At 42.5% G+C, this 26,324-nt stretch overlaps 1 protein-coding gene across 1 annotated transcript in view; it reads left to right on the top strand.

Annotated features, from left to right (window-relative positions):
- The window catches only part of PAK1 (p21 (RAC1) activated kinase 1), a 121,364-nt gene that overhangs the window by 75,693 nt on the left and 19,347 nt on the right, over positions 1-26,324 (top strand). Inside the window, 6 exon segments of the mRNA XM_043993208.1 lie at positions 3,474-3,651; positions 5,887-5,950; positions 16,653-16,701; positions 25,342-25,362; positions 25,364-25,441; positions 25,443-25,456. Of these exon segments, the coding sequence (XP_043849143.1) occupies positions 3,474-3,651; positions 5,887-5,950; positions 16,653-16,701; positions 25,342-25,362; positions 25,364-25,441; positions 25,443-25,456 (404 nt within the window).

Here is a 26,324-nt window from a genome sequence, read left to right as displayed (position 1 = left end):
GCCACAGAGAATGAGGCCTCATAACAGCCCTTTGGATACTTGGTAATAATGATCGTATCCCTCCTAAATCTTATCTTTTCAGCTGAACATCCTATTAGATCTTTTTGCCATTCCTCATATAACAGTCTCCATTCCCATTACCCTGGTCTTCCTTTTGTGCTTGTTGGTCAGCATCCCCCACCCACCCCCCCAATGTGGCCCCAGAACTGGACTCAGTTCACTAGGATAGACACTGACCGGGGCAGAGGAGTAGGCCGTCACCTCCTTGGCTGTGTGTGGGGGGGGGGGGGGCGGCATGCTAGGCCTCAGCTCACATGAGTTCTTTTGGCTCTGACATCACAGCGTTGGCTGCCAAAAAAAGAGAAGCTAATTCCATGTTATCTCGTGTTAATTAAAAGCTTCCTCTGTAAAGTGAGGGGGCTGAATTAGATGATCTCTCAGGTCTTTTCAGCCCTGGTATTCCATGGCTCAGACTCTGCTGTCACCTGAAGATTCTCAAGCCTGGGAAAAGAGGAGTAGTGTCTGTGAGCCCGGTGTGTGCTCAAATTCAAGTCACAGAATAAGCACCTACTGTATGCAGGATACTGTGGACATACATAAGCAGAAAATGGAACAATCCCTCCCCTGATGGAGCTTCCGTTCTCTTGGTGGGGAGTGGAGGTGGAGATAGAACAATAAACACAAAGAAATTCCAAGAGTGTGTTTGTAATTGGAGGGGGAGGGGAGAGGTGGAGAATTAGGGCAGGTCTCTTATAGGAAGTGGTACCCAAGCTTTACTCTGAAGAAGCTGGGTGCAGGAAGGTGGCCCCCAATTGTCTGGGCTGCATAGGAACTTAGTGCCTCGATGGAGATGGGAAAGAGGAGGAAGGCTGATGATGCCTCAGATACGGTGGTTCTGGTTGGAGGTTCCCATCAGTTAGACTAACCCTTCATCCTCATCTCAGGACCATGGTATACATGTAGGTGACACAGTGCTTAGAAAGGAAATTCATCCTCAGAGGGCCTTGGTCAAAGGGGAGGGTATCCTTGCACCACTTGGTTCACGTGTTACTATGAGGAAACATGCCCACCAGACTTTGTAGGCCTTGTAGACATGGGCGTTGTTGTGATTCAAGGGAAGTAACTCACTTAATTGACATTAAGATAGATAGGTATAGTGATTGACAGACCTGGACCTAAACCCGGACCTTCTGACTCCCAAGCTAGTGTGCCTTTCTATAGGGAACCCCGTGCAGTGTCTGATTTCTCTGAGAGCCCCTCAGAATAGTCAGTAGAGCACATTGCTGTGACACCTTCAGAAAAGTGAATTTGAGAATCAACACATTCTGTATTTATCCTTTGTGATTGCGGGGCCAGCACTGTGCCCCGTAACTGCCCAGAAAGAAAGAAGAGTCACATAATAATAGAATGTTGGACCTGCACGGGACCTTAGAGTTTATCTTTGGCAGCTGGATGGCACAGTGGGTAGAGAGCTAGACCTAGAGTTAGGAAGACCTGAGTTCCAATCCAGCCTCAGGCACTGGACAAGTCACTTCACCTCTATTTGCTTTTGTTTCTTCATCCACAAAATAGGCATAATAATAATAACTATGTCTGAAAATTGTTGTGAGGATCAGATGAGATAATACTTGTAAGACATTTAGCATAGTACTTGACACACAGCAAATACTATAGAAATGTTGGCTATTATTGCTATATTATTACTGTCTAGTCCAACTCATTTAATTTATGGATGATAAAGGGAATGGAAGGAACTGGCCCAAGGTCACACAGGTCATCAGTGGGCTCAAATTCAGTCCTTCTGACTTCAAATCCACAGGCTTTTCCATTATGCCACCAGGCCTTGAATGTGGGCTAGAGATTTCAGGAAGGCTTCACACACACAAGAGCTGGGAGCTTGAGGCATAGCCCTGTGGTGCCCCCAAGCCAGAGGGTAACATTTGAGGTAAAGCAAAGCCTGCTGGCATCTAGGGTCCTAGAGTTAGGGATTCTTGGACCTGCAGCCAGGAGGCTGAAATGTCACGTGGGAGGAAGGGGATAGATGGATAGAGTGAGCTAAGCTTTGGAGGAGACCCACTGGGACCGAGGGGAGAATTTCTGCCATCATCACGTTCTCATTCTGCTCTCATTCTGTAGAATGCTCTACTTGGATGGAGCTGAACACATAATGTGTAGAATGCATGAGCCAGAAGGAACCTTGAAACATGTTAGAGTTGGAGGGAATTTAGAACATAGAATATTATGAGTTGGAAGATACCATAGAGATCATCTGGGTCCAACCCTTTCATTTTACAGGGGAGAAAACTGAAGCTCATCGAGGTAATTTGTCTTGCTCAGGGCTAGTCAGTGGCAGAGCTGGGCCTGGAATGCAGGTGCATTCTAGATATGGGGCCCAGGGCCTCTGGACACTGTCCCTTCTCTTCCAAACTTTGCTTGTGCTGAACCCTCCCCTGTAAAGGGGCTATACTAGATTCCTCTTCTGTCCCCAAGTGGGGGAGACAAAATTAGAGGGAGGGGCTTCAAGAGGGACAATTGACCTCATGTTCAGGGACTTGGAGGCATATGATGGTGTCACCTTATTCTGGTTAGGGGGAGGAATTCCTTCCTTGGGCCCCTTTCAAACAAACCCTCTGCTTGGTCTGATGGGGTTAATGCCACCCTTGTCTCTGCTCTGCCCAATGTGTAGAAAGTGCATGTGTTGACAAGGGAAGTTGCTAAATGAGAGAGGATGGGAAAGGATTATGATGCACACACATATCAATAAAACTTTTTAAAAAATTTATTTCTTTTTGTGGGGCAATGAGTGACTTGTCCAGGGTCACACATCACATATCAGACCCACGAGTGTCTGAGGCCGGATTTGAACTCGGGTCCTCCTGAATCCAGGGCTGGTGCTTTATCCACTGCGCCAACTGTCTGCCCCCAATAAAACTTTTAAAAACAGCAACAAAGAGAACCTGATTTATTTATTTATTTATTTATTTTTTCGGCGGGGCAATGGGAGTTAAGTAACTTGCCCAGGGTCACACAGATAGTAAATGTCAAGTGTCTGAGGCTGGATTTGAACTCAGGTACTCCTGAATCCAGGGCCAGTGCTTTATCTACTGAACCACCTAGCTGCCCTCATTTATTTATTTTTTTTAAGAGAATATGTAGGGGCAGCTAGGTGGCGCAGTGGATAGAGTACTGGCCTTGGAGTCAGGAGTACCTGAATTCAAATCCGGCCTCAGACACTTAACACTTACTAGCTCTGTGACCCTGGGCAAGTCACTTAACCCCAATTGCCTCACTAAAAAAAAAAAAAAAGAGAATATGTATTGGAACTGATAGGATGCTGTGAGGTGAGTTTATTGGGGTTAGCTCTACCATGCTCCTTGACCCCCAGCCAAGATCTCAGGCCTGAGAACCATCTCCCTGTTCTCTCTTTACCCAGGAAAGCTGACTTTGTCCTGGTTTCCCTGTCATCCATCCAGGTGTACACACGGTCGGTGATCGACCCCATTCCTGTCACTCCGACGCGCGATGTGGCCACATCTCCGATCTCCCCCACTGAGAATAACAACACTACCCCTCCGGATACCCTGACCCGCAATGCCGAGAAGCAGAAGAAGAAGCCCAAAATGTCAGATGAGGAGATCCTGGAGAAATTAAGTAAGTACTGGACAGGGAGGTGCTAAGATGCAAGTCTTTTAACCTCTCTCAGCCTCATTGTCCTCTTTGTAAAATGGGAATAATAATACCACCTACGCCACTAGGGTTGTTATGAGATCAAGTATGTGTTGATTGCTTTGTAAAAGCACTCAAAAAGCTTTGAAACCTTCTATAAATGTTAGCTGTTACTATGACACATATAACACACATATAATACACATATGTCCACATGTATATTTCCTTCAAATGAAGCGGTTTAGTAAACAAGCATTTATTAAGCACCTGCTGTATGTCAAATAATCACTGGGGATGCAAAGAAAGGCTAAAAACAGCCTCAGTTTTTAGGAGTTTCCAGCAATCACAATTCCTGCTAATGAGGTCACATTTTGGGACCCAAGGGGACCGGACCTTTTGGCTTTATTCTGTGCCCCATGTGGTTTCCCCAAACCAGGAAGTATTATCCTGGAGCCTAGGAGGGAGAACTGAAGTGGCAATGTGATTGTATTTCTGTTGCACACTAAGCCTTACAAAATGCTTTCCTCATAACAGCATTGGGAGATGGGTAGCACAAATATTTATCCCCCATTTTACAGATGAAGAAACTGAAGCTCACAAGGCAAAATGACTTGACCACAAGCTCATGGCTAGTAGTTATACTTTCTTTCCAACATACAACTAATAAAATGGGACCTTGGTTCCCAGTCCAGGATTCTTAATTTACCACGTCACCATGCCGTCTGAAGAAAGGATTATCATTATCAGCGGTTTTGAATGTAAATTTGGAGAAAGAGCTGTGCCTTTTCTGGCCTATTAATTTGGAAATAACCTGCTCTCCACTCACTTCAGTTAAATGCCTTTCAGGGCCTCATGTATGTACAAGGCACTGTCTGTCATTGGGTGCCGGGGATTCAGAAGCTTTTTTAGATAAACAGTTCCTAGTTTAATTTCTATTGGAGGAAATAGTATGTAAGAAAACACTAATGGCTAGGGAATTGGGGCCTGTGGAGATTCGTGGGAAGGATAAAGTGAGGACATAGGATCTGATCTGAAGCCAAACCCTTTTCACCCTCTCTCTCACTGCCATTAGGAAAAACATGGAAAGAATCTAGCTCAGTTTGGGTTAAAAAATAAGATAATAACATATTAGGCTCCCCTATGTTCAACCATGGCGGGATTTACACTTTTATATGATGCAGTGCCTACCCTCAGAGAGCTTCTGGTCTAAGATGGGGAAGAACACACACATGGGGAGTGAACAGAGACATGTACAACAGACATGAGGAGTCTTGAAAGTTAAAGGGGTTCCCTGCGGGTGGGTCTTAAGGGGTCAACACACAAAGCTTTAGATAAGACAGATCCCTTAAAAGCAGGTGCTTGATGATATATCCTGGGATGGGGTGTGGGAGATGGTAAGGGAGGTCATGTGGCGGCGAGAGTGTCCTTAAAGTTTGGAGCCCCAAAATGAACTTGATGCTGTATATGAGGCCTCATCAGGGGAGAGATGAGTCAGCCAATCAACAAACTTTCATTAATTATGTGCTAGGGATACAAGGAAATAAAAACAAACAAACCAGACTGTAAGGAGCATAGATTTTAATGAGGGAAAACAACATGTCAATAACTAGATTTATACATGATATGTACAGAACAGACTAAACAATCTTCAAGGAGAAGGTATTAGCAGCTGGGGGGACCGGGAAAAGCCTCCTACAGGAAGAGGGATCTGAGCTGAGTCTAGAAGGGAGTCAGGGAAACTTAAGAGTCAGTGGTCAGGGGAGAGAGCATTCTAGGTATAGGGGGCAAGGAAATAGGAGACAGAATGAATGTCAGGTAACCATCACCTCCCTCTCTCTGGACCCCCAGAAAGAGGGAGAGAATGAATGTGGGTGGCGATCTAGGGCTTAAAGATTGGGGGATTCCCTCAACCAGTGGTGCTAAACTCCCAGTAGAAATGCAGGCCACTAAACCTAAGGTATTGACTTAGAAAACCACAGGTTCACATTGTCTATGTTCTACTGTATTTTTATTTATTTTGTTAAATATTACCCAGTTACATTGTAATCTGGTTGGGGCTGCACTTGGAAGTCTCTGCTATTCCCTTGTCTGTGTCGGCTTCTGAGTGGGAAGTAGCTGGCTCTTTATTCCACCCTTTTTCTGGGCTGGGGAAATGTCATGCACTTTGTATTGGATGGGGTAGGAGGGAACAATGTCTCATCATTTCTGTTTCTGTCACAGGGAGCATTGTGAGTGTGGGTGACCCCAAGAAGAAGTACACTCGGTTTGAGAAGATTGGACAAGGGTTAGTAGGAGCCTTTTCTTCTCTGTTTTTTCCCCCTTGGAGGATTGATTTGAAAGGGTGGTTTGTTTCTTCCTTTCTTTTTTTTTTTTTTTGCGGGGCAATGGGGGTTAAGTGACTTGCCCAGGGTCACACAGCTATTAAGGTGTCAAGTGTCTGAGGCTGGATTTGAACTCAGGTACTCCTGAATCCAGGGCCGGTGCTTTATCCACTGTGCCACCTAGCTGCCCCTGGTTTGTTTTATTTCTAAACCCCAAACTAGATTTCTAAAAGGCTACCTTTTTGGAGAAACTATGTCTGTTCTGAATGCTGACATCACCAGGTGGTGGCTGACTTGTGTGAATGGAAGGTCCACAACCAGACCCCCTTCTCATGAGAGAGCAACCAAATCATAGCATCTCAGAGCTGAAGGGGCCTTAGGTGTCAGAACGAGCCAGTTCTGCTTGTTGTTTGGATTCCCTCTCCAGCATCCCTTACCCCTGGACAAATGGTTTGCAAGTTTAGCTTTGTTGGATGCATGTATCTTTCTGGCTGAACCAATTTACTTCTGTCTGCTCTGATTTCACCCCCCCCCACTTCCCCCCATCTCCTTCTTTCCACTCCTGGAAGTAATTAGCTTAATGTGAGGGGTACCATTAGAGGACCATACTTGCTAAATATACTCCCCAGAAGCGAGAATCATTAGTCTGTGAGTGCCAAACCAGCCACCCAAATTGTAGCTCTTTCCTACCATTGTCAACTGTCCCATGCTGAAGGTGGACACCCCGTGGGGGTGGGAGGCCTCCAGCTGGAGCCCATCGAAGAGGAGAGCAGTAGAATCTTAGAATATCAGGCTGGATCCATCCTAAGAAGTCATCATGCCTTCCCCAGGCATGAATCTAGAGGAAATGGTGCTACTGCTGGCCTTAGGCTGGGAGCTGGGCTTGATTCAGAACACCTGAGATGGAGTCCTGGTCCTGAAATGCGATGTGGCTGCTACCCACATTACAGGACAGTTCCCATTTGATGCTCATGAAGAACCCCTCTGAAATAGTCACATGATTTGAATTTGCTTGGCATATTTCCACTGGGCTGGAACCCTATTTCTACACAATTAGAACTTTGAATAGGACAGGTTAGCATACCTGCAACTACTTTAGGGACTTCATTATACACACTAATCTGAACCTAGCTCTGCCTACACACAGGGTTGTTAGAAGGAAAGGGCTTCTAGAAATGAAAGCTGTTGTAGCAATGTGAGCTGTGATTAATAGAGTCAGAAAGATCTCAAAGTGGGAAGAGTCTAGCTTCCCATCCCTTGGAGCAACCCAGATGAGTGCTCAGAAGGCTTCTGCTCAGATAGCATACCCTCAATTCTCCCAGGCAGCCTGTTCTATTGCGGGAAGGATCATTTTAAGAAATTTTGTTTTGTTTTTGAGATAAAATCTGTCTCTTTGTGATTTGTACATTATTTGGTCTTAGTTCTACCTTCTGGGAGTGAAAAGTGGTATATATGGAAGGAGCACAGGCCTGGAGTCAGGATAGCAGAGGGAGCTGTGAGATTTAAAATTGGATATTAGATCATAAATCTCCCCTACTTAACTTTTCCCTAATTTATCTCCAGACTAGTAAATGGAAGAAGCTTCTTGTTTTTCTAGATAAAGCCTTTATTGTATGATAGTCACAAAGTGATGTTGATTAGAAGGATAGGAAAATAGAAATACAATACAAATCGTCTTAAATCTAGGCTTAGTCTATATTCCTTATAAAAACTCACCAAACCGAAAAGGCCACCTTTGGAGAGAGAGAGAGACCGTCTGTGCCGCGCCGTCAGGAGTCCCGCCAAACAGGCAAAAGGCTTACTCTCGTTCTCTCCACCCCGGAAGTCAAAAAACCCGGCAGGCAGTCTGACATGCGCAGCAGGCGGACTGTACCCGGCAGGCAGACTGACATGCGCAGCAGGCAGACTGTTCATCTCCTCCCCAAAAGGGGTGGTCCTTGAAAAACTGGCGTCTTTCAGTTATCCTAACCGACTGTTAAAAAACTTTCATATTTTACCACAGAGCTAGATGGTGTAGTGGAGAGAGTAGAGAACTTGGAATCAGAGGCATCCGAGTTCAGATTCCTTCTCAGATAACCTACTAGCTGTGTGACTCTAGGCAAGTCAGCCTCTCTTAGCCTCAGTTTCTTCATCTGTAAAATGGAGATAATAGGGAGCACCTATCTCCCAGGGCTGTTGTGAAGATCAAATAGATAATATGTGTAAAAGTGTAAAAATAAAAACCCACCAGCCTTTTAAGTGCTATGGAAAAGTTAGTTCTTATTTTTAGTACTACTGAGTAATCAGTATTAGTAGTTATAGTCATAGTAATAGTTGTAATAGTGCAATAGCATTGGTAGTCGTCATCATCATGAAGTGATAATTGTAATGGTAGTAGTAATAGTCGTGGCCACAACAGTAGTAGTGGTAGTAACTACTAGTAGTAGTCATAGTCATATTAGTAGTGTTACTACTAATGTATACATACTACTAAGTAGTAATAGTCATAGTCATATTAGTAATAGTTGAATTGGTAGTAGTTAGTACTAGTAGTAATTGTAGTCATAGTACTAGTAGTACTAGTAGTTGCAATTATAGTAATGATTTAGAATAGTAATAGTAATTATAATAGCAGTTATATTCATAGTAGTACTAGTAGTAATTGTAGTTATAGTAGTAATACTAGTAATAGTCATAGTTGTAGTGGTAGTGGTGGTAGTGGTAGTAGCAGTACTAGTAGCTGTAATTATAATAATTATTTAAAATAGTAATTATAATAGTAATAGCAATTATATTCTTAGTACTAGTAGTAATTGTAATCATAGTAGCTGTACTAATAATAGCCATAGTAGTAGTAATGGTGGGTGGTGGTAGTACTAGTAGTTGTAATAATAGTAATAATAATATATGATAGTAATAGCAATAATAATTATAATAGTAGTAGTAGCCCCAGGAGTACCAGCAGTAATCATAGTTGTAGTAGTAGTCCTGGTGGTGGTAGTGGTACTATTAGTTGTAGTAATACTCATACCTATAGTAGTAGTAGTAGTAGTAGTACTAATAGTAGTCATCATAGTTGTGTAGTAGTAGTTATAGTAATTACTAGTAGTAATAGTCACAGCAATAGAGGTAGTGGTGGTAGGAATACCAGCAATAATGGTAGTTGTAGTAGTGGTGCCAGGAGTTATAGTATAAAGTTACAGTAACAGTAGTAGTAGTAGTAGTAGTAGTAGTAGTAGTAGTAGTAGTAGAAGTCATATTTGTAGTAGCAGTACTACTAGTACTGTACAATCAGAAGCTCAGCCAATTAAAACAAAGATTGCTTGCCACTCTGGCATGGGGCTTGGGAAAGACTGGCAGCCAGTTAGGGCAGGTGCCATGGGTAGTTTGGGCTTTAGGATCTTTTGAATCTACATTAGCAGCAGGTTGTTATAGGTTGGCTAAATGAAATTCACATGGAAATAAATAAGTAAATATCTTTACAGATTCGTAGGTTATCAGACCCAGAAGGAGCTACATAATGATGTAGAAATGTCAGTGGGAAAAGATTCTAGCCTATTGAATGTTAGGGGAAAAAAAGGACAGAAGCTGTCACAACATATAGCCAGGGGCACCTTGCCATGGAGTTTATTAGAACACGGAAGGTAGTGTGTTAAAGTCAGTGGGGATCGAGAAGTTTGAAGAAGGCATATATGGATAGCATGCAAATAATTTTCCAGTGACATGGGGCACTAGAGGGAACAGCCAACATATTTGACCCTAGACTCTAAAGGGACTTAAGTGGTTCTAATCCAACCTTTAATTAAAACAGGGGTCTTAAGAAGTGGTCATCCAGCCTGTGCTTTAAGACTTCTGCTGGAGTCAGAAGGAGCTGAGTTCAAATCTGGTCTCAGACACTTCCTAACTTTGTGATGCTGGGCTAAGTCATCCCCCTTTTGCCTCAGTTTCCTCATCTGTAAAATGAGCTGGAGAAGGAAATGGCACACCACTCCAGCATCTTTGCCAGAAAATTCCAAATGGGGTCATGAAAGGTTGGATATGATTAATTGACTAAACAACAACAATATATTATAGAAGAACAATTGAACTGGGGGTTCAAATATTTGATTTCAAATCTTGCTTCTGCTACACACTACTAGCTTTGTGACCTTGGACAAATTATTTCACCTCTAGGACCCCCTAGTTTCCTTATCTGTAATGTGGGGGTACTAGTATTTGTGCTACCTGCTTCACAGGATTTTTGTGAGGAAAGCATGCTGTATGTTTAAAAGGTTTTAGGAAATGAGCTATTGTCATTATTACTTTATATGTCCTCGTTTCCTAATCTGGGGACTGCTGGGAGGCAGGAAGACCTGCTAGCACAGGTGGCCTTTCTTCTCTTGTCTTTCCTCCTCCCCCAGCCCCAGGCTTTCCCAGAACTCATACAGGAAGGCCTGGTGGGAATACCAGTCATCTATGTCCTTTCCCTGCCTCCCTCCCCCGTTCACCCTCTATCCACAGGGCTTGGATGAGGTGGGAATCACCACTTCTGTTCTTTGCAGTGCTACGGAGGATCTGCAGGGCTTACCATCTGCCCTGCATCTATTTCTGGGCACTGTCCTCCGACCTGCTGTAACCTAAGGACCCTGGGCTTTGCCATCTGCCCCTCCACTGCATCCTTAGGCTTCCTAGGCCTTTCTTGTTGTCCTGTAGATGAGTTTTCTCATAAGTGTTGTTTGCATTTAAAATGAGAACAAGAGCTATCTTGCTTTTCCAGTTATCACAGTGCTTGGCACATAGTAAGTGCTTTTTCACATTCATTCATTCATTATCCATCTAGTGTTCTTTCCAGACCATTGGTCTTGGTCTTTAAATCTTGGTGCTGTTACTATCTGTGTGACTTTGAGCATGTGCCTTAACCCATCTAGCCTTAGTTTTCTTCCTTATGGAAAGGAATATTAATAATACACCCCCTTCCACAGATGTTATGACCCCTTTGCAGAACTTAAATTGCTCTAGAAATGTGAGCTATCATTTCCTCTACCAGAGGATGCTTAACCCAAAAGAATACCTGACTTAACCCTGTTTGCCTCAGTTTCCTCATCTGTAAAATGAGCTGGAGAAGGAAATGGCAAACCACTCCACTATCTTGCCAAGAAAACCCCAAATGGGGTCACGGAGAGTCAGACACAACTGAACAACAATAATCTACCTCACAGTTCTGAACTGAATAAAGTACCTCAAGAAAGATTAAAAAAAATTATAGAAATAAGTTGTTGGTTTTATTGTCTTGATGTCTACTAAACTCTGCCTGTGTCAGGTAATGGGGAAAGCACCTACCTCCCAGGATTTTTGTGAGGATCAAATGAAATGAGTGTTATTTTTTTAAGTTGGTTTCATTAGATTAGTAATTTTTAAAATTTTAAAAATTTATTAGTAAATTGCTTAACACAATGCTTGGCACCAAGTAGGTGCTATATCAGTGCTAGCTGTAGTCATCGCTGTCAACAACAACGGAATTTCAAAATAAATGTAATTATCCCAGAGAAGGAGAGGAGATGGTGGAGCTCAGTAGGGGTGCTGCTGCTGGTTGATCCTACCTTAAGCTTTATTTATTATCCCATTTTACAGATGGGAAAACTTGTCTGTGGTTACCCAGCTAGTAATCATAGGTTCGCATATCATCAGATCACAGATTAGGAGTCGGAAAAGACCTCAGAGGACCTTAATCCTATCTGCTCATTAAAGAAAAAAAAATTATCTCTTGGCTTTTTTTTTTTTCCAGTGAGGCAATTGGGGTTAAGTGACTTGCCCAGGGTCACACAGCTAGTAAGTGTTAAGTGTCTGAGGCCGGATTTGAACTCAGGTACTCCTGACTCCAGGGCCGGTGCTCTATCCACTGCACCACCTAGCTGCCCCATCTCTTGTTTTTATATTGTCCTAAATTTACACCTAAATTTCTGCTATCCCTTCCCTCCACCCCAGCAAATCCATATAATCAAGAATATTTTTTAAGAAAAAAAATCAGCAAAAGTGCTGAATACAGTGAAAAAAATTTGAAAATACATACAGTGCTGCCCACCCATGCTTCTCCCACCTCTGCAAAGGAGTGGAAGAGGTGTCTTCTCATATCTCTCTTTGGTGCTATGTTTATTCTTTCAACTGCTGTGTGGTTGTTCTTTCCTTTTACATTTCAGTCTCATTTTTTGCCAATAAAAGAAACTGAGGCACAGAGACATTAGATGACCCTCCCACAATCACAAAGGTATTAAGTGGCAGAACCAGTATCTGAACCCAGCTTCTCTGTTTCCAACAAACACCAGGCTTCTTCTTACCATTCTCCCTCCCTCACGCTCCTGCCCACACCTTTTGCTTTCTTTCGGCCCTCTCCTCACTCCTTTGCCCTACAAAGCTCAACCTCCCTCTGCCTTCTGCTCCATCTGTCTCCCTCCACCTGTTCTAGACCAGCTTGTCTCATTGCAGTGCACACAGGGAGACCATCAGAGGGGCTAGAGGGGCCAGGAAAGGCTTCTTGAAGGGGAGGGATTGTAGGTGAGTCATTTAAATCCCAGCCTCAGTTTCCAGATCTAGAGCATTGAACTCACAGGGTTGTTAGAGGATCAAATCTCCATGTAAAAGTGCTTGGCAGACTTTAAATGCCTGTTATTGTTGGTTGTTGTTGTTATTGTTATTATCCTTTGAAAAGAGTAAAAAAAAATTAGGTCAACCCAGAAATAAAAGGTAGACAAAAACAAGACAACCTTTATTAGGGACCTGCTCTGGGTCCTTGCTTGGCTCTGGGGTGAGGTGCAATAGATTGGGTGTTTCTTAACCCAAGGTCCTCACCCTCATGAGGTTCTGACATGGGTTGTATGGGGTCCATGAACTTGGATGGAAAAACAAAGGACATTTTAATCTGCATTAGCTTTTGGTTTCCTTTATCAGCCTGTGTATTTTACGTTATGCATTTTAAAGACATTCTAAGAAAGGGCCCATAGGTTTCATCAGACTGCCAAAGGTTACGGATTTCCATGATAGTAAAAAGATTAAGGACCCTGATCTAAACTACCTATGCCTGTCATTGTAGGTCTGCATTCCTGACCTTTTTATTCCCCTCTCCTGTTTATTTTTTTAAAGCCCTGGCTTGGCTACTGTGTGACCTTGGTCAACTTCCAGTCCCTTTCTGGTTCTCAATTTCCCCCCCCTTTTTTCTTTTCTTTGTAAAATGAGGACTTTCATCATTATCCAGAGAAGTAGTCCTTGCTTCCCCTGACTTCAAGGGGTCCATGACACAAAAAAAGGTTAAGAACCCCTCAAGCAGATGTAGCATATCTCATTGCAGATAGCTGTAATGCAGAATATTACAGGGTAACTGCATCAAAGAATTATAAAGTGCTATGTAAGCATTCCTGCTCTCTGCCAAGAGCTTTGGGGCCTGGGGGCTGGCGTCACTTTGCAGTGCAGAGAGTTCTCTAGACCTCAGATGCCCTGAATCTGTCCTAGATAATAAGTAACAGAGGCAGTTTGGGGTAATGCATAGAACTGTCTTTGCTGTTAAGAAGACTCGATTCTGACATGTATGGGCCATTGTGACCCTAAACTCAAACTCAGTCACTGAACCTCAGTGTCCCCGGCAGCTGCCTAGGGATTGATTACAAGTTGCCCAGTAGTTTCTGGTCTGCACTGGTAGAGGGAGTTTCTTTCAACCATCGAATCACTGGTCTGAACCTCTCCCCCCAAAAATAGCAGAATGGGGACTGATGGATGAGTGATGTCATGGTTGGTAGAGACTGGCCTTGGGGGGGGTGAGAACATGTAACACGGAGCGTGAGGTTGTTGGGGCACCTGGAGGCCGGTGGCAGAGACTGGCAGAGAGGGGTGGTGCTCTGCTTCTAGCCAGTGATCAAAGTGGTGGGTCCAGGGTCTTTCTCTTGTGTCCATTGTTGTGATGAGTAGAGGTGTTTGTGAGTATGTATGCTAGTCCCAGGGTGTGCCTGGTGTACCCACTCTGGATCTCTGTGATGAAATGATGCATCGGTGGCATCAGATTCAGGCTAGTACCAGCTAAGCCTGTTTCTCCCCTATTGTCGTTAGAGCGAGGTCTCAGGGGTGCTCGGCCCACTCAGATCTATTATGCATTAGAAGTAACTCACAGCTCAGGCTCTGATTTCTTTTTACACCCACAGCCTGGCTTTTTTTCTGTGGGTGGCTTTTTTTTTTTAAGTCCTGGAGACTGAGGCTAATTGCATGCCTGCCTTATGGAAAGGGAGGGAAGGAGGAGGAGGAAAGAGGGAGTGGGAAAGGTAGAGGGGGAGGAGAGAAAGAGAGAGAAAATGAGTGAGCTCTGTAGTGGCTTGTAGGTCTAAGTATAAGTAGCCTTTGTGTAATTCATCATCAACTAACCATGGTCCTTGACCACGTGTGGGCCCTGTAAGGAGGGGGGCACTCACTCTTCTTAGGACAAGGCCTGTGTAGTCAGTCATCTTGATAGGAGACTGTAGGATTCATGGGGTTTGTGCCCCATAGCAAAAGGCTGTCTAGGGTTCTGTGGCCCTGATGACTGTAATTTGCAGGCCAAAATGCATACTTGTAAATTCTACGTGCTCTTAAATGGGCTCCAAAGAGCTCTTGCTGTAGTATATAACTCTTCTATTCTTCAATGAAAAGTAAAGATTACTGTCTAAACTAAAGGTTATAAAGATGCATGGTCACAATGCATCATGGGCACTTAATACATTTTTAAAAAAATTTGTCAAATTGGGTTTTCTCCTGCTATCACCCCCCACCCCCACTGTGGAAAGAAACACATTCCACTGAGAGTCTGGGTTATGGCACAAAAGAAGATTTTCTTGGTTTGTACCATGCAATCATAGGTCCATGAAATATTCTGAGCTAGAAGGGACGTTAGGACCTATGGCCTTGCACTACAGGGTAGGAGCATGTGGAATGTCAGAGCTCTTCCCACCCCCCTTCTAGATCCTCCAGATTTATCCCAGTGCCACACCCTACAGAGTCTGTTGATGGTTTATCAAATTGAGAATGTGTTTTCTCTTTATGAGAGGGTTGTTTTCCCCTGCATGACAGGATTGAATAGCTCAGTGTGTGTATCTTTTCAGGTATGTGTTTATATGTATCCAATATATAATTTATTTCAATTTATGTTTATACACACATCTAGAAGCAGCGGATGATTTGCACAAGTGTATGTATACATATTTGTTGTCAGGTGTTTTTCAGTCCCGTCTGACTCTTTATGACCTCATTTGGGGTTTTCTTGGAAAAGATATTGGAGTGCTTTGCTGTTTTCTTATCCAGCTCATTTTACAATGAGAAACAGGCAATAGGGTTAGGTGATTTGCCCAGGGTCATACAGTGTCTGAGGCTGGATTTGAACTCAGGAAGATGAGCCTTCCTGACCAGGCCTGACACTATCTACTGTGCTCCCTAGCTGCCCATGTATACACATATGTATGTATGTGTGTGTATCTATACACACACACACACACATACATATATGTCACTTATTGTGTATAATGGAAGTAGACCCTGCATAGTGGCTATTGGAGTCAGGAAGGTCTGGGTTCAAATTATACCTGATTATGTGACAATGGGGAAGTTCCTTAGCTGTCGGTGCCCCAGACAACTCCTTAAGACTATGAGCTGTGGATCAGTTATTTATTTGCATTGGTAAAGGGAGTTTCTTCACTGGGAGGTATAGGCATCTAGGTAGCCCAGTGGATCGATCACTGGACCTGGGTTCAAGAAGACCTGAGTTCAAAGCCAATCTCATTCAATTTCTAGGTCTGTGACTCTGATCAAGTCACTGAATCTCTACATCAGTTTCTGTATTTGTAAGATGGGGATAATTAGCACACCCACCTCTCAGGGTTGTTGTGAGGCTAGGAGATACTATTCATTAAATGTTTTGTAAACCTTAAAGTAGGGCACTTAGGTGGTGCTGTGGATAGGGTCTCAGACCTGGAGTCAGGAAAACCTGAATTCAAATCCAGCCTCAGACACTAGGTATATGACCCTGGGCAAATGACTTCACCCTGTTTGCCTCAGTTTCCTCATCTGTCAAATGAGCAGGAGAAGACAATGGAAAACCAATCCATTATCTGTCAAGAAAACCCCAAGGGAGTCAGGAAGAGTAGGACACAATAGAAACAACTGAACAACAACAAAAACCTTGAAGTACTATTGGAATTCTAGCTCTTACTCTTATCAGGGGAGTTTTTTGTACCAGTGAAATGACAGGTATGACCAAACATCTACCAATATCTATCTAAATCAGAGGGAGTTTCATAGCTTGGAGCCTGTGAACTTGCTTTAAAAAAAAATTGATACCTATTTCAATACAATTTATTTCTTTTATGCATTTTAAAACATTAGTCTAAGAAAAAGGTTAAGAACTCCTGACCTCAACCATATCTGAACCTGCCAATTCTTCCCAATTCCTGACCTAAGGATGATCCTAGCGTTTTTGGTTTTAATTTGCACTTGATTTAAAAAAATTTGGAATCTAAATCTGGGAAATCTTGAAATATCTCACCTAATATAAGCCCATTCCTAGCTAAAGGTCTGAGCGGTAATGTTTTGAAGAAGCATGAATTTGGAGTTAAGGTCAATAAGTGATCTTGCCTGTATTAAATACCTCTCTCTCTCTCTCTCTCTCTCTCTCTCTTTCTCTCTCTGGTTCACTTACAGAGCTTCGGGCACAGTGTACACAGCAATGGATGTAGCCACTGGACAAGAGGTGAGTATCAATCATTGACAACTGTTTTTGAGACTCTACTGGTTTTTGTCTTTTTTTTAAATCTCATCTTTGGCACCATAACCCTGGTTGGTGGAATTGTATTATTACTTACTCAAAACATTTTTTTCCTATAGCAAAATTTGTATTGTAGTGAGGACAAATTCTATGGAGAGGGGTAAAAGCATTTCTTCATGTCTGCATCCTAACCACAGGTAAATAGGTAAAGGAGGCAAGTTTACCATGGGATCTTGGACAAGTCACTTTCCACTGGTTCCCTTGTTTTGTTTTGTTTTGTTTTGTTTTGTTTTGTTTTGTTTTGTTTGCGGGGCAATGGGGGTTAAGTGACTTGCCCAGGGTCACACAGCTAGTAAGTGTCAAGTGTCTGAGGCCAGATTTGAACTCAGGTACTGATTCCAGGGCCGGTGCTTATCCACTGTGCCACCTAGCTGCCCCCTGGTCCCCTTAATTGTAAAATGAAGAAGTTGGATTAAGTGCTTTGTAAGGTCCTTTCCAGATATAGTTGTCAGCAAACATTCATTAAGCACTTACTAAATGCCAGACACTGTGTTAAGTGCTAGGGATACAAGTAGAAATAAAAGAAAGGCAGTCCCTGCCCACAAGAGCTTAGATTCTAAGGGGGGAAGCTGAATTGGGTTGGGAGAGGAAGGGTGCTTGGTGATGGGCCATGGTGGAAAAAGGTGGCTCTGGTGGGTCATGGTGGGAAAAGTCTGGAGAGACTGGAGCAGGATCCAGAGAGAAATGAAGGCATGAACGTGTCTGGCCCTGGGACCCTCCTTTAAAATAGAGGCTCTGGAAGGGAACAGCAAATCAGAAGAAAGGGCCACAGCTTGAGAAGCTTGGAGGGGTAATGGGCTCATTCAGGGTAAGAAGGCTGCAGGAACACGATGGTGAACTTGTAATGCTGTGTTTAGATTTTATTATTCTAAATTCCAGCATCCTTTGGGTATGTAATTTTTTTTTAGCTTTTTTTTGGGGGGGGCATGGCAATGAGGGTTAAGTGACTTGCCTAGGGTCACACAGCTAGTAAGTGTCAAGTGTCTGAGGCCAGATTTGAACTCAGGTCCTCCTGAATCCAAGACCAGTGATCTTTCCACTGCGCCACCTAGCTGCCCCCCTTGGGTATGTAATTTTTGAGGTCCATTCTAGCCCACATATTCTATGTTGTATAGTCTCTTCCCGTTCAGCCTGAGCAAACATACATTTATTAGGCACGTACTGTGTGCAAGGTACCTTGCTAGACACCAAGGATACAAAGACAAAGTTTTAAAAATTGTCCTTTTGCTCAAGGAACTTTCATTCTATTGGGGTGGATACAACAAGGAATGGACAAGTAAATACATGATTATTTGAAGAGAGAGAGAACAATGCCTAAGGGAATCTAGAAAGTCTACCTTTAGGAGCTGGTGCATGCAGTGGATAGAGTGCTGGGCTTGGAGTCAGGAAAACCTGAGCTTAAATCCAGCCTCAGTCACTTATTAGCTGCATGACCCAGGACAAATCACTTAACTTCTATTTGCCTTAATCCATTGGGGAAGGAAATGGCAAATCATTCCAGTATCTTTGCCAGGAAAATCCCATGGCCAATAATGGTGTGCTATGGTCCATGGGGCATGAAGAGTCAGAAACGAGTGAACGACAAGAAGCATGAACTAAGCTTTTGAGGAAGCCAGGGATTCTCTAGTTGAAGGGTTTCTAACTTTTAAAAAATGTTACTGGATACTCTCCCCACCCTCCTGCCTTGGTAGTCTGGTGAATCCATTGGGCTCCTTTTCAGAATAATTTTTTTTTTGGTGAGGCAGTTGGGGTTAAGTGACTTGTCCAGGGTCACACAGCTAGTAAGTATCAAGTGTCTGAGGCTGGATTTGAACTCAGGTCCTCCTGAATCCAGGGCTGGTGCTCTATCCACTGTGCCACCTAACTGCCCCAGAATAATATTTTCAAATGCATAAAATAAAATATGTAGCTTTCCAAGGGAAATTAATTTTATTGAAATCCAGTTACTGCTGATGATGAGTGAGATGAGCAGAACTAGAAGAACATTGTACACAGTAACATCAACATTGAGTGTTGATCTACTGTGATGGACTATATTCTTCTCACCAATGCAATGGCACAGAAGAGTTCCAGGGAACTCATGATGGAAGAGGATCTCCAAATCCAGGGGAAAAAAAAAAGAACTGCAGAGTATAGATGCTAAATGAACCATACTATTTCTTTTGTTTTTGATGCTGTTGGGTTTTTTTCTATTTTGAGGTTTTCCATCATTGCTCTGATTTTTTTTCTCTTATAACATGACTAATGCAGAAATAGGATTAATGTTATTATGTGTGTGTATATATATATATATATATATATATATATATATATATAAAACCTATATCAGATTACCTGCTGTCTAGGGGAGGGGGGAGGGAGAAAAATCTGAAATTGTAAAGCTTGTATAAACAAAGGTTGAGAACTATCTTTACATGTAATGGAAAAAAAAATAAAATACTTTATTAATTAAAAAAAAAAGAAATCCAGTTACCAAACAATTAAAAAAAAATCATGAACTCCAGGCTAAAAATTCCCTTCTCTAAAGGGAAGTATGAGTCAGGAGTCTGGACATGAGGAATAAGCTATGCAAAGAACATGGAAGTGGTAGAAGGATTGCTGAGTTTCAGAGAATAATGAATAGATGAGTATGTGGAATATCTCAAAGGGATAACATGTGAGGAACTGAGCAGAATATGGTGAAGGGACAGTTTTTGTTGTTGTCATTTTTCAGGCGTGTCTGACAATTCATGACCTCATTGGAAGTTTTTTGGTGGAGATACTGGAGTAGTTTGTGATTTCCTTCTTCAGCTCATTTTATAGATGAAGAAACTGAGGCAAACAGGGTAAACTGACTTGTCCAGATCAATGTCTGAGGCCAAATTTGAACTCATGAAGATGGGTCTTCCTGATTCCAGGCCCAGCACTTTGCCACTGAGCTGTCCAAGGGACAGCAGAGCACAGAAAGCCTTAAGAGCTTAAAAGACAAGGATTATAGTTTATATTTAATCCTCTAAGTGAGAAAGGTTAGGATCAGTCTTTAAGATTAGTTCATTTTAAGTTCTCTGATTTTTTTTGAACCCATTTTATTCAGTGAGCTAATTGTGCAGGACAGGAGTCAAGAGATCTGGTCCTACTATTCACTAGCTATGTGATCTTTGGTATTTTCCATTTCTGAGTCTCAATTTCTTCATCTGTAAAATGGGGATTGTGAGAGAACATAAATAGTCAACCAACCGGCATTTATTTAAATGCCTATTCTGTACCGGGGACTATATTAGGGGCTGGGAATGCCAAAAGGAATAAAACCGTCCTCATTTTTTCTTTAAAAAAAAAAAAAGGCAGTGAGGGTTAAGTTATATGCCCAGGTCACACAGCTAGGATCAAGTGTCTGAGGCTGGATTTGAACTCAGGTCCTCTTGAATCCAGGGCCAGTGCTTTAGTCCACTGTGCCACCTAGATGCCTCCAACTGTCCTCATTTTAAAAGACCTGATATATTCTAAACAAACCTTAAAAGCACTGGGGAATCAATCAGGACTCTTTGGTCCCCTGAACCGTGTTCCCTGGGTCTTGTCGGAGAGCAGCTCCCGACCTGGGGTTCCTGGAAGGCCCTAGAGCCCCTGTTCTGTGGGAACGAGGGAGAGAAGGTGCTGTCATGTTGGCCCTGTATTGTTGGGGTCAGAACCTGTGAATGGAAGTTGTCCCATTAGAAGGGCTAATGCAGCTTCCAGGAAGGGCTGCTCTCTGGCATCGAGGCTTATGGGTCTTTGATTCGAACTGTCAGCACACGGGCATTTGTTGTTCTGATAATGGATGGGAGCACAATGCCCCCAGGGTTGATCTGGAGGCACGAAGCTATTGGATGTCATCGGAGGAAGAAACCACAGGCACCGTAGGGTTCTTTTCTTAGCAACAAGAGATTATAGATGTAAGGCTGGTGAGGCGTCTCGGATGTCATCAGGTCTAATTGCCTTTCCTCATTTTGGTGATGATGAAACCAATCTGCCAGGGTCACACAGGAACAGGGAGAGGCATCATCAGAACTTCAGATAGGGTAGTCTTTCTCTTCCCATTAATGATAATATAATGATAGCATAAAATTTATTAAAAGCAATAACATGGGCAGCTAGGTGGAGCAGTGGATAAAGCACCGGCCCTGGATTCAGGAGGACCTGAGTTCAAATTTGGCCTCAGACACTTGACACTTACTAGCTGTGTGACCCTGGCAAGTCACTTAACCCCCCATTGCCCCTGCAAAAAAAAAAAAAAGCAGTAACAACATTGTAGGTATGTATTTATCCAGCACTTTAGTGTTTACAAAGAACTGTACTAATGGTATCTCATTTGATTCCTCATCACCACCCTGGGATGGAGGTGCTAGTATTATCCCTTTTTTAGGTGAGGAAACTGAGGCGCACAATGGTTAAGTAATTTTACACAGTCACATAGCTGGGAAGTACCTGAAGCTGGAATTTGAACTCAGGTTTCCTAAGTCCAAGTTGCAGCGCTCTACTTCATCTACCTGCCTAAACCTAGGAACCCATGTTTCTCCCTATGAAGTGTCGTGTCCATAGTGGACATTTATGGAAAGATTTTTCAGAATGGAGACCTGATCAGATGAAGGTTTGGCAGATTTCCCAGTAGTGTGCAGTTCAACAAGCCTCTGTGTTGGGTGCTACGTTACAAGATGAATAAGGTTTATGTCTGCCCTCAGGCAGCTTTCAGTCTAGCAGGGGGGCTAAGGCATGGACACATCATTGCATTTCAGAGTTCAGCATGCAGAAAGTACATTGTTCATTGATCTTAGAGTGGAGGGAAGAAAGGAAGGATTAAATGTCTACCATGTGTAGCAGGATATAAAATAAATCCACATAAATCATCAGCATTTCTATACATGACCAACAAAATCCAGCAGCAAGAGATAGAAAGAGAAATTCCATTTAAAGTAACGGCTAGATAATATAAAAATACTTGTGAGTCTACTTGCCAAGACAAACCCAGGAACTCTATGAACACAACTACCAAACACTCTTCACACAAATCAAATCAGATCTAAATAATTGGAAAGATATCAATTGCTCATGGATAGGCAGAGCTAATATAGTAAAAATGACAATACTGCCTAAATTAATTTACTTATTCAGTGCCATACCAATCAGACTACCTAAAAATTATTTTATACAGCTAGAAAAATAATAACAAAATTCATCTGGAAAAACAAAAAATCGAGAATATCCAGGGAAATAATGAAAAAAAATTCACAGGAAGAGGTGGGTTAGCGGGTACCAAACCTGGAGCTTTACTATAAAGCGGCAGTCATCAAAACTATCTGTACTGGCTAAAAAATAGAGTGGTAGATCAATGGAATAGGCTAGGCTCAGGAAATGCAGTAGTAATGACACTAGTAATGTAGTGTTTGATAAACCCAAAGACTCCAGCTTCTGGATAGGAACTCAGTATTTGACAAAAACTGCTGGGGAAAACTGGAAGATAGTATGGCAGAAATTAGGCATAGACCAACATCTGACCCTCTATACTAAAATAAGGTCAAAATGGATACATGATTTAGACATAAGAGGTGATACCATAGGTAAATTAGGAGAGAAAAGGAAAGTGTACCCTATCAGATCTTTGGAAAGGAAAACAGTTTTTGACCAAACAAGAGATAGAGTATATTTATAAAATGCAAAATGGATGATTTTGATTATATTAAATTAAAAATTTTTGTACAAAACAGAAGCAATGCATCCAAAATTAGAAGGGAGGCAGAAAGTGGGAAAACAATTTTTGAGGCCAGTACTTCTGATAAAGGCCTCATCTCTAAAATCTATAGGGAATTAAATCAAATTTATAAGAACCCAAGTCATTCCCCAGTTGAGAAATGGTCAAAGGATATGAACAGGCAGTTTTCTGATGAAGAAACCAACGCTATCTATTCCCATATGAAAAATGCTCTAAATCTCTAATGATTAGAGTGATGCAAATTAAAACAACTCTGAGGTACCACCTGACACCTATCAGATTGGCTTAAAATGACAAAAAAAGGAAGATAATAAATGTGGAGAAGCTGTGGGAAAATTGGAAACACTAATGCATTGTTGGTGGAGCTGTGAACTGATCCAACCATTCTGGAGAGCAATTTGGAATTATGCCCAACGGGCGATAAAGCTGTGCATACCCTTTGACCCAGCATTCCACTTTTAGGTCTTTTTCCCAAAGAAATCATGGAAGGGGGAAAGGGACCCCACATGTACAAAAATATTCATAGCTGCTCTTTACGTGGTAGCAAGGAATTGGAAGTTGAGGGGGGTGCCCATCAATTGGGGAATGGCCTGGACAAGTTGTGGTATATGAATACAATGGAATACTATTGTGCTGTAAGAAATGATGAGCAGGAGGAGTTCAGAGAAACCTAGAGGGGTCTTACATGAGCTGATGATGAGTGAGATGAGCAGAACCAGAAGAACATTGTACACAGTATCATCACATTGAGTGTTGACCTTACTGTGATGGACTATATTCTTCTCACCAATGCAATGGTACAGAAGAGTTCCAGGGAACTCATGATAGAAGAGGATCTCCAAATCCAAGGGAAAAAAAAAAAAAAAGAACTGTGGAGTATAGATGCTGATTGAACCATACTATTTCTTTTGTTTTGGGTGCTGTTTTTTGTTTCTATTTTGAGGTTTTGCATCACTGCTCCGATTTTTTCTCTTGTAACAGGATTAATGCAGAAATAGGATAATGTTATATGTGTATATATATGTGTGTGTATATATATATACTGTAAGTTATATAGATATAGATATATAGATATAACCTACATCAGATTACCTACTGTCTAGGGGAGGGGGAGGGAGGGGAGGAGGGAGAAAAATCTGAAATTGTAAAGCTTGTATAACAAAAGTTGAGAACTATCTTTACATGTAACGGAAAAAATAAAATACCCTTATATGTAAAAAAAAAAAATGTCTACCATGTGTGGGATGGCTAAGGCAGTGGCAGTGGATAGAGCACTGGCCTGGAGTCAGGAGACCTACATCTGGCCTCAGAGACATAGTAGCTATGTGACCCTGGGAAAGTCCACTTAACCCAGATTGGCTCCAAGGAAAGGAAAAAAAAATGTGTACTACGTGCTAAGCATTTTTAAAATATCTCATTCGATTCTCTCACAGCCCTGGGAAGTAAGTGTTATTGTGACCCCCATTTTACAGTTGAGGAAACAGAGGAAGATAGAGGTTAAGTGACTAGCCCAAGGTAACCCAGCTAGTAAGTGTATGAGGCTAGATTTGAGCTTCCTGACTCCAGGCCTAGCATTATATCTCCTACTAGCTGCCTCTATACAAGCCTCAATTCAAGATCCCCCAGATTTACCACTTATTAGCTTTGCGATCTGGGCAGGTCACCCTCTTTTGTCCTCAGTTTCTCTTCAGGGGGTAATAGAGGAAAGAGAAGGAGAAAGAAAGGGAGACAGTGAAAAGGGGAGAGGAAGAGAGGGAGAAGAAGAGAGGGAGGGAGAGAAAGGAGAAAAAGGAGAGGGGGAGAAGAAAAGAGGGAGGGAGAAAGAGAGAGGGAGAGAGAGAGAGTAGACAATGGGGAGAGGAGAGAGAGTGACTAGATGATTTTTAAGACTTTTTCTGTTCATTATCATTTTGTTGTTGTTATTGCCTTGGACCCTTTTACATTATTTATTCCCCCAGTATATCCTTCTCCCTTCTCCCAGAGAGCCATCCCTTAGAACAAGAAATTCTAAAAATAGAAAAGACAAAACTAAACACATTTTTTTAAAGCCTGACCTTATAGACAGAGTTCCACGGCCATAGCCCCAAGTCCTTTTCCAAGAATGTCGGGTGGTCCTTTCTCATTTCTTTTCTTTGGGGTCAAGCTTGGTCATTGAACTTTTCCAGCATTCAATTTTGATCGTTTTTCAACAATCCTTATTAAACACCTGTCATATACAGGACCCATGGTTTAATATGGGAAATGCCAAGAGAGCTGCCTTAAGACATTGTTTTTTATCCTCGAGGAGCTTATGAGTTAATCTTCAGATTTGATCTTTCCAGTTCCAATGACAAAAATTAGTTTACCTTCTTTGTTAAATGAGGGCATGGGATGACTTCTCAGGTTGGTGGCCCCTTAGAGAGGTCATCCAAGTATCCCCACTGTCAATTTAAAGGCGAGGGAACTAAGCGTGCTAAGGGTGATCAGGGGTTTGCTCTGGGCTACGCAGCTCAGATATGTCAGAACCAGGACCTAGCTCTTTTGACCTCATCATTTCTCCTCTATCCATCAGACTGCAAGAATGCCCTCATATTTGGCATCCAGTCCATGGGTGGACCTTGGGAGGAGAGGTCCAATCTCTGAACAGAAGACGTGTTCTTGGTTTTGCAGGGAGGGTGGCAATGTTACAGCATCCTAATAAGCGCCATCTTCCTGCCCTTTGGGTTGGCTGTGATGTCTGACTGGGCAGACACACTGAACAATAGCACAGATTCCTCAGCTGATGAGTGGGCTGGCTTTTCTTCGAGTCCCCATTGCTGGCTCTTAAGAGTGACCTTGACCTTTCCTCTGTGCTCTGACTACAGGTGGCCATCAAGCAGATGAATCTTACAACAGCAGCCCAAGAAGGAGCTAATTATTAATGAAATCCTGGTCATGAGGGAAAACAAGAACCCCCACATCGTAAAACTACCTGGATAGGTATGCTCCTTCAGGTGTGCTCAGTTGGTAGGCTGATGGGGAGACATTCACAGAATCACTGATTTGAAAGGTACCTTGGGAGGTGGGGGGGGGGGTTACTGCCAACTGTAACTGAGTGAAAATCTGCCTTCAGGCCATTTTCCACAGCTGGTCCTCTCTGTAATGGTTCATGTTTTTATAGAGTTTTAAGGTTTATAAAGTGTTTCTAACACCAGTAATAGCTGGTAATTAGACAGTACTTTACGATTTATAAATCATATTACCTGTGTTGTTGTTGTTGTTCAGTCATTTTACAGTTGTGTGCACTCTCTGTGCTCCCATTTGGACTGTCCTTGGCAAAGGCCACTGGAGTGGTCTTGCCATTTCTTTTTCCCGCTCATTTTACAGATGAGGCAACTGAGGCAAACAGGGTGAAGTGACTTGCCCAGGGTCACACAGCTAGGAAGTGTCTGATGCTGGATGTGAACTCAGTTCTTCCCGATTCCGGGCTCGGTTGCTCTATCCACTGTACTACCTAGCTGCTCTTTACCTATATTACATATCGACATCTCATTTGATCTTCACAACATTGCTGGGAGGTGGATGCTGTTATTATCCCCATTTTTATAGATGAGGAAAACTGAATCTGAGAGAGGTTAGGTAAGTTGGCCTAGTGTTAGGGTTAAAATTCTAGCTAGTCTGTCTAAAATATCTAATGAGTGGTCGCCAATAAATTATAAGCTTTAGCAAGAGTTAGACTTTTAAGCATTTATTAAGGAGAATAAGAATTTGGTAAAGAGAGAGAGAAGGCCTAGCTTCCTATCTATTAAAGGGAGAGCACATTTTCTAGCTCCGCTCTCCGCCAGAGTCCAGAGGAAAGAGAGTGAGA

Source organism: Dromiciops gliroides, chromosome 3 (genome assembly GCF_019393635.1).
Source record: "Dromiciops gliroides isolate mDroGli1 chromosome 3, mDroGli1.pri, whole genome shotgun sequence".
Taxonomy (NCBI): domain Eukaryota; kingdom Metazoa; phylum Chordata; class Mammalia; order Microbiotheria; family Microbiotheriidae; genus Dromiciops; species Dromiciops gliroides.
This window is presented reverse-complemented; position numbering and strand designations above follow the sequence as displayed.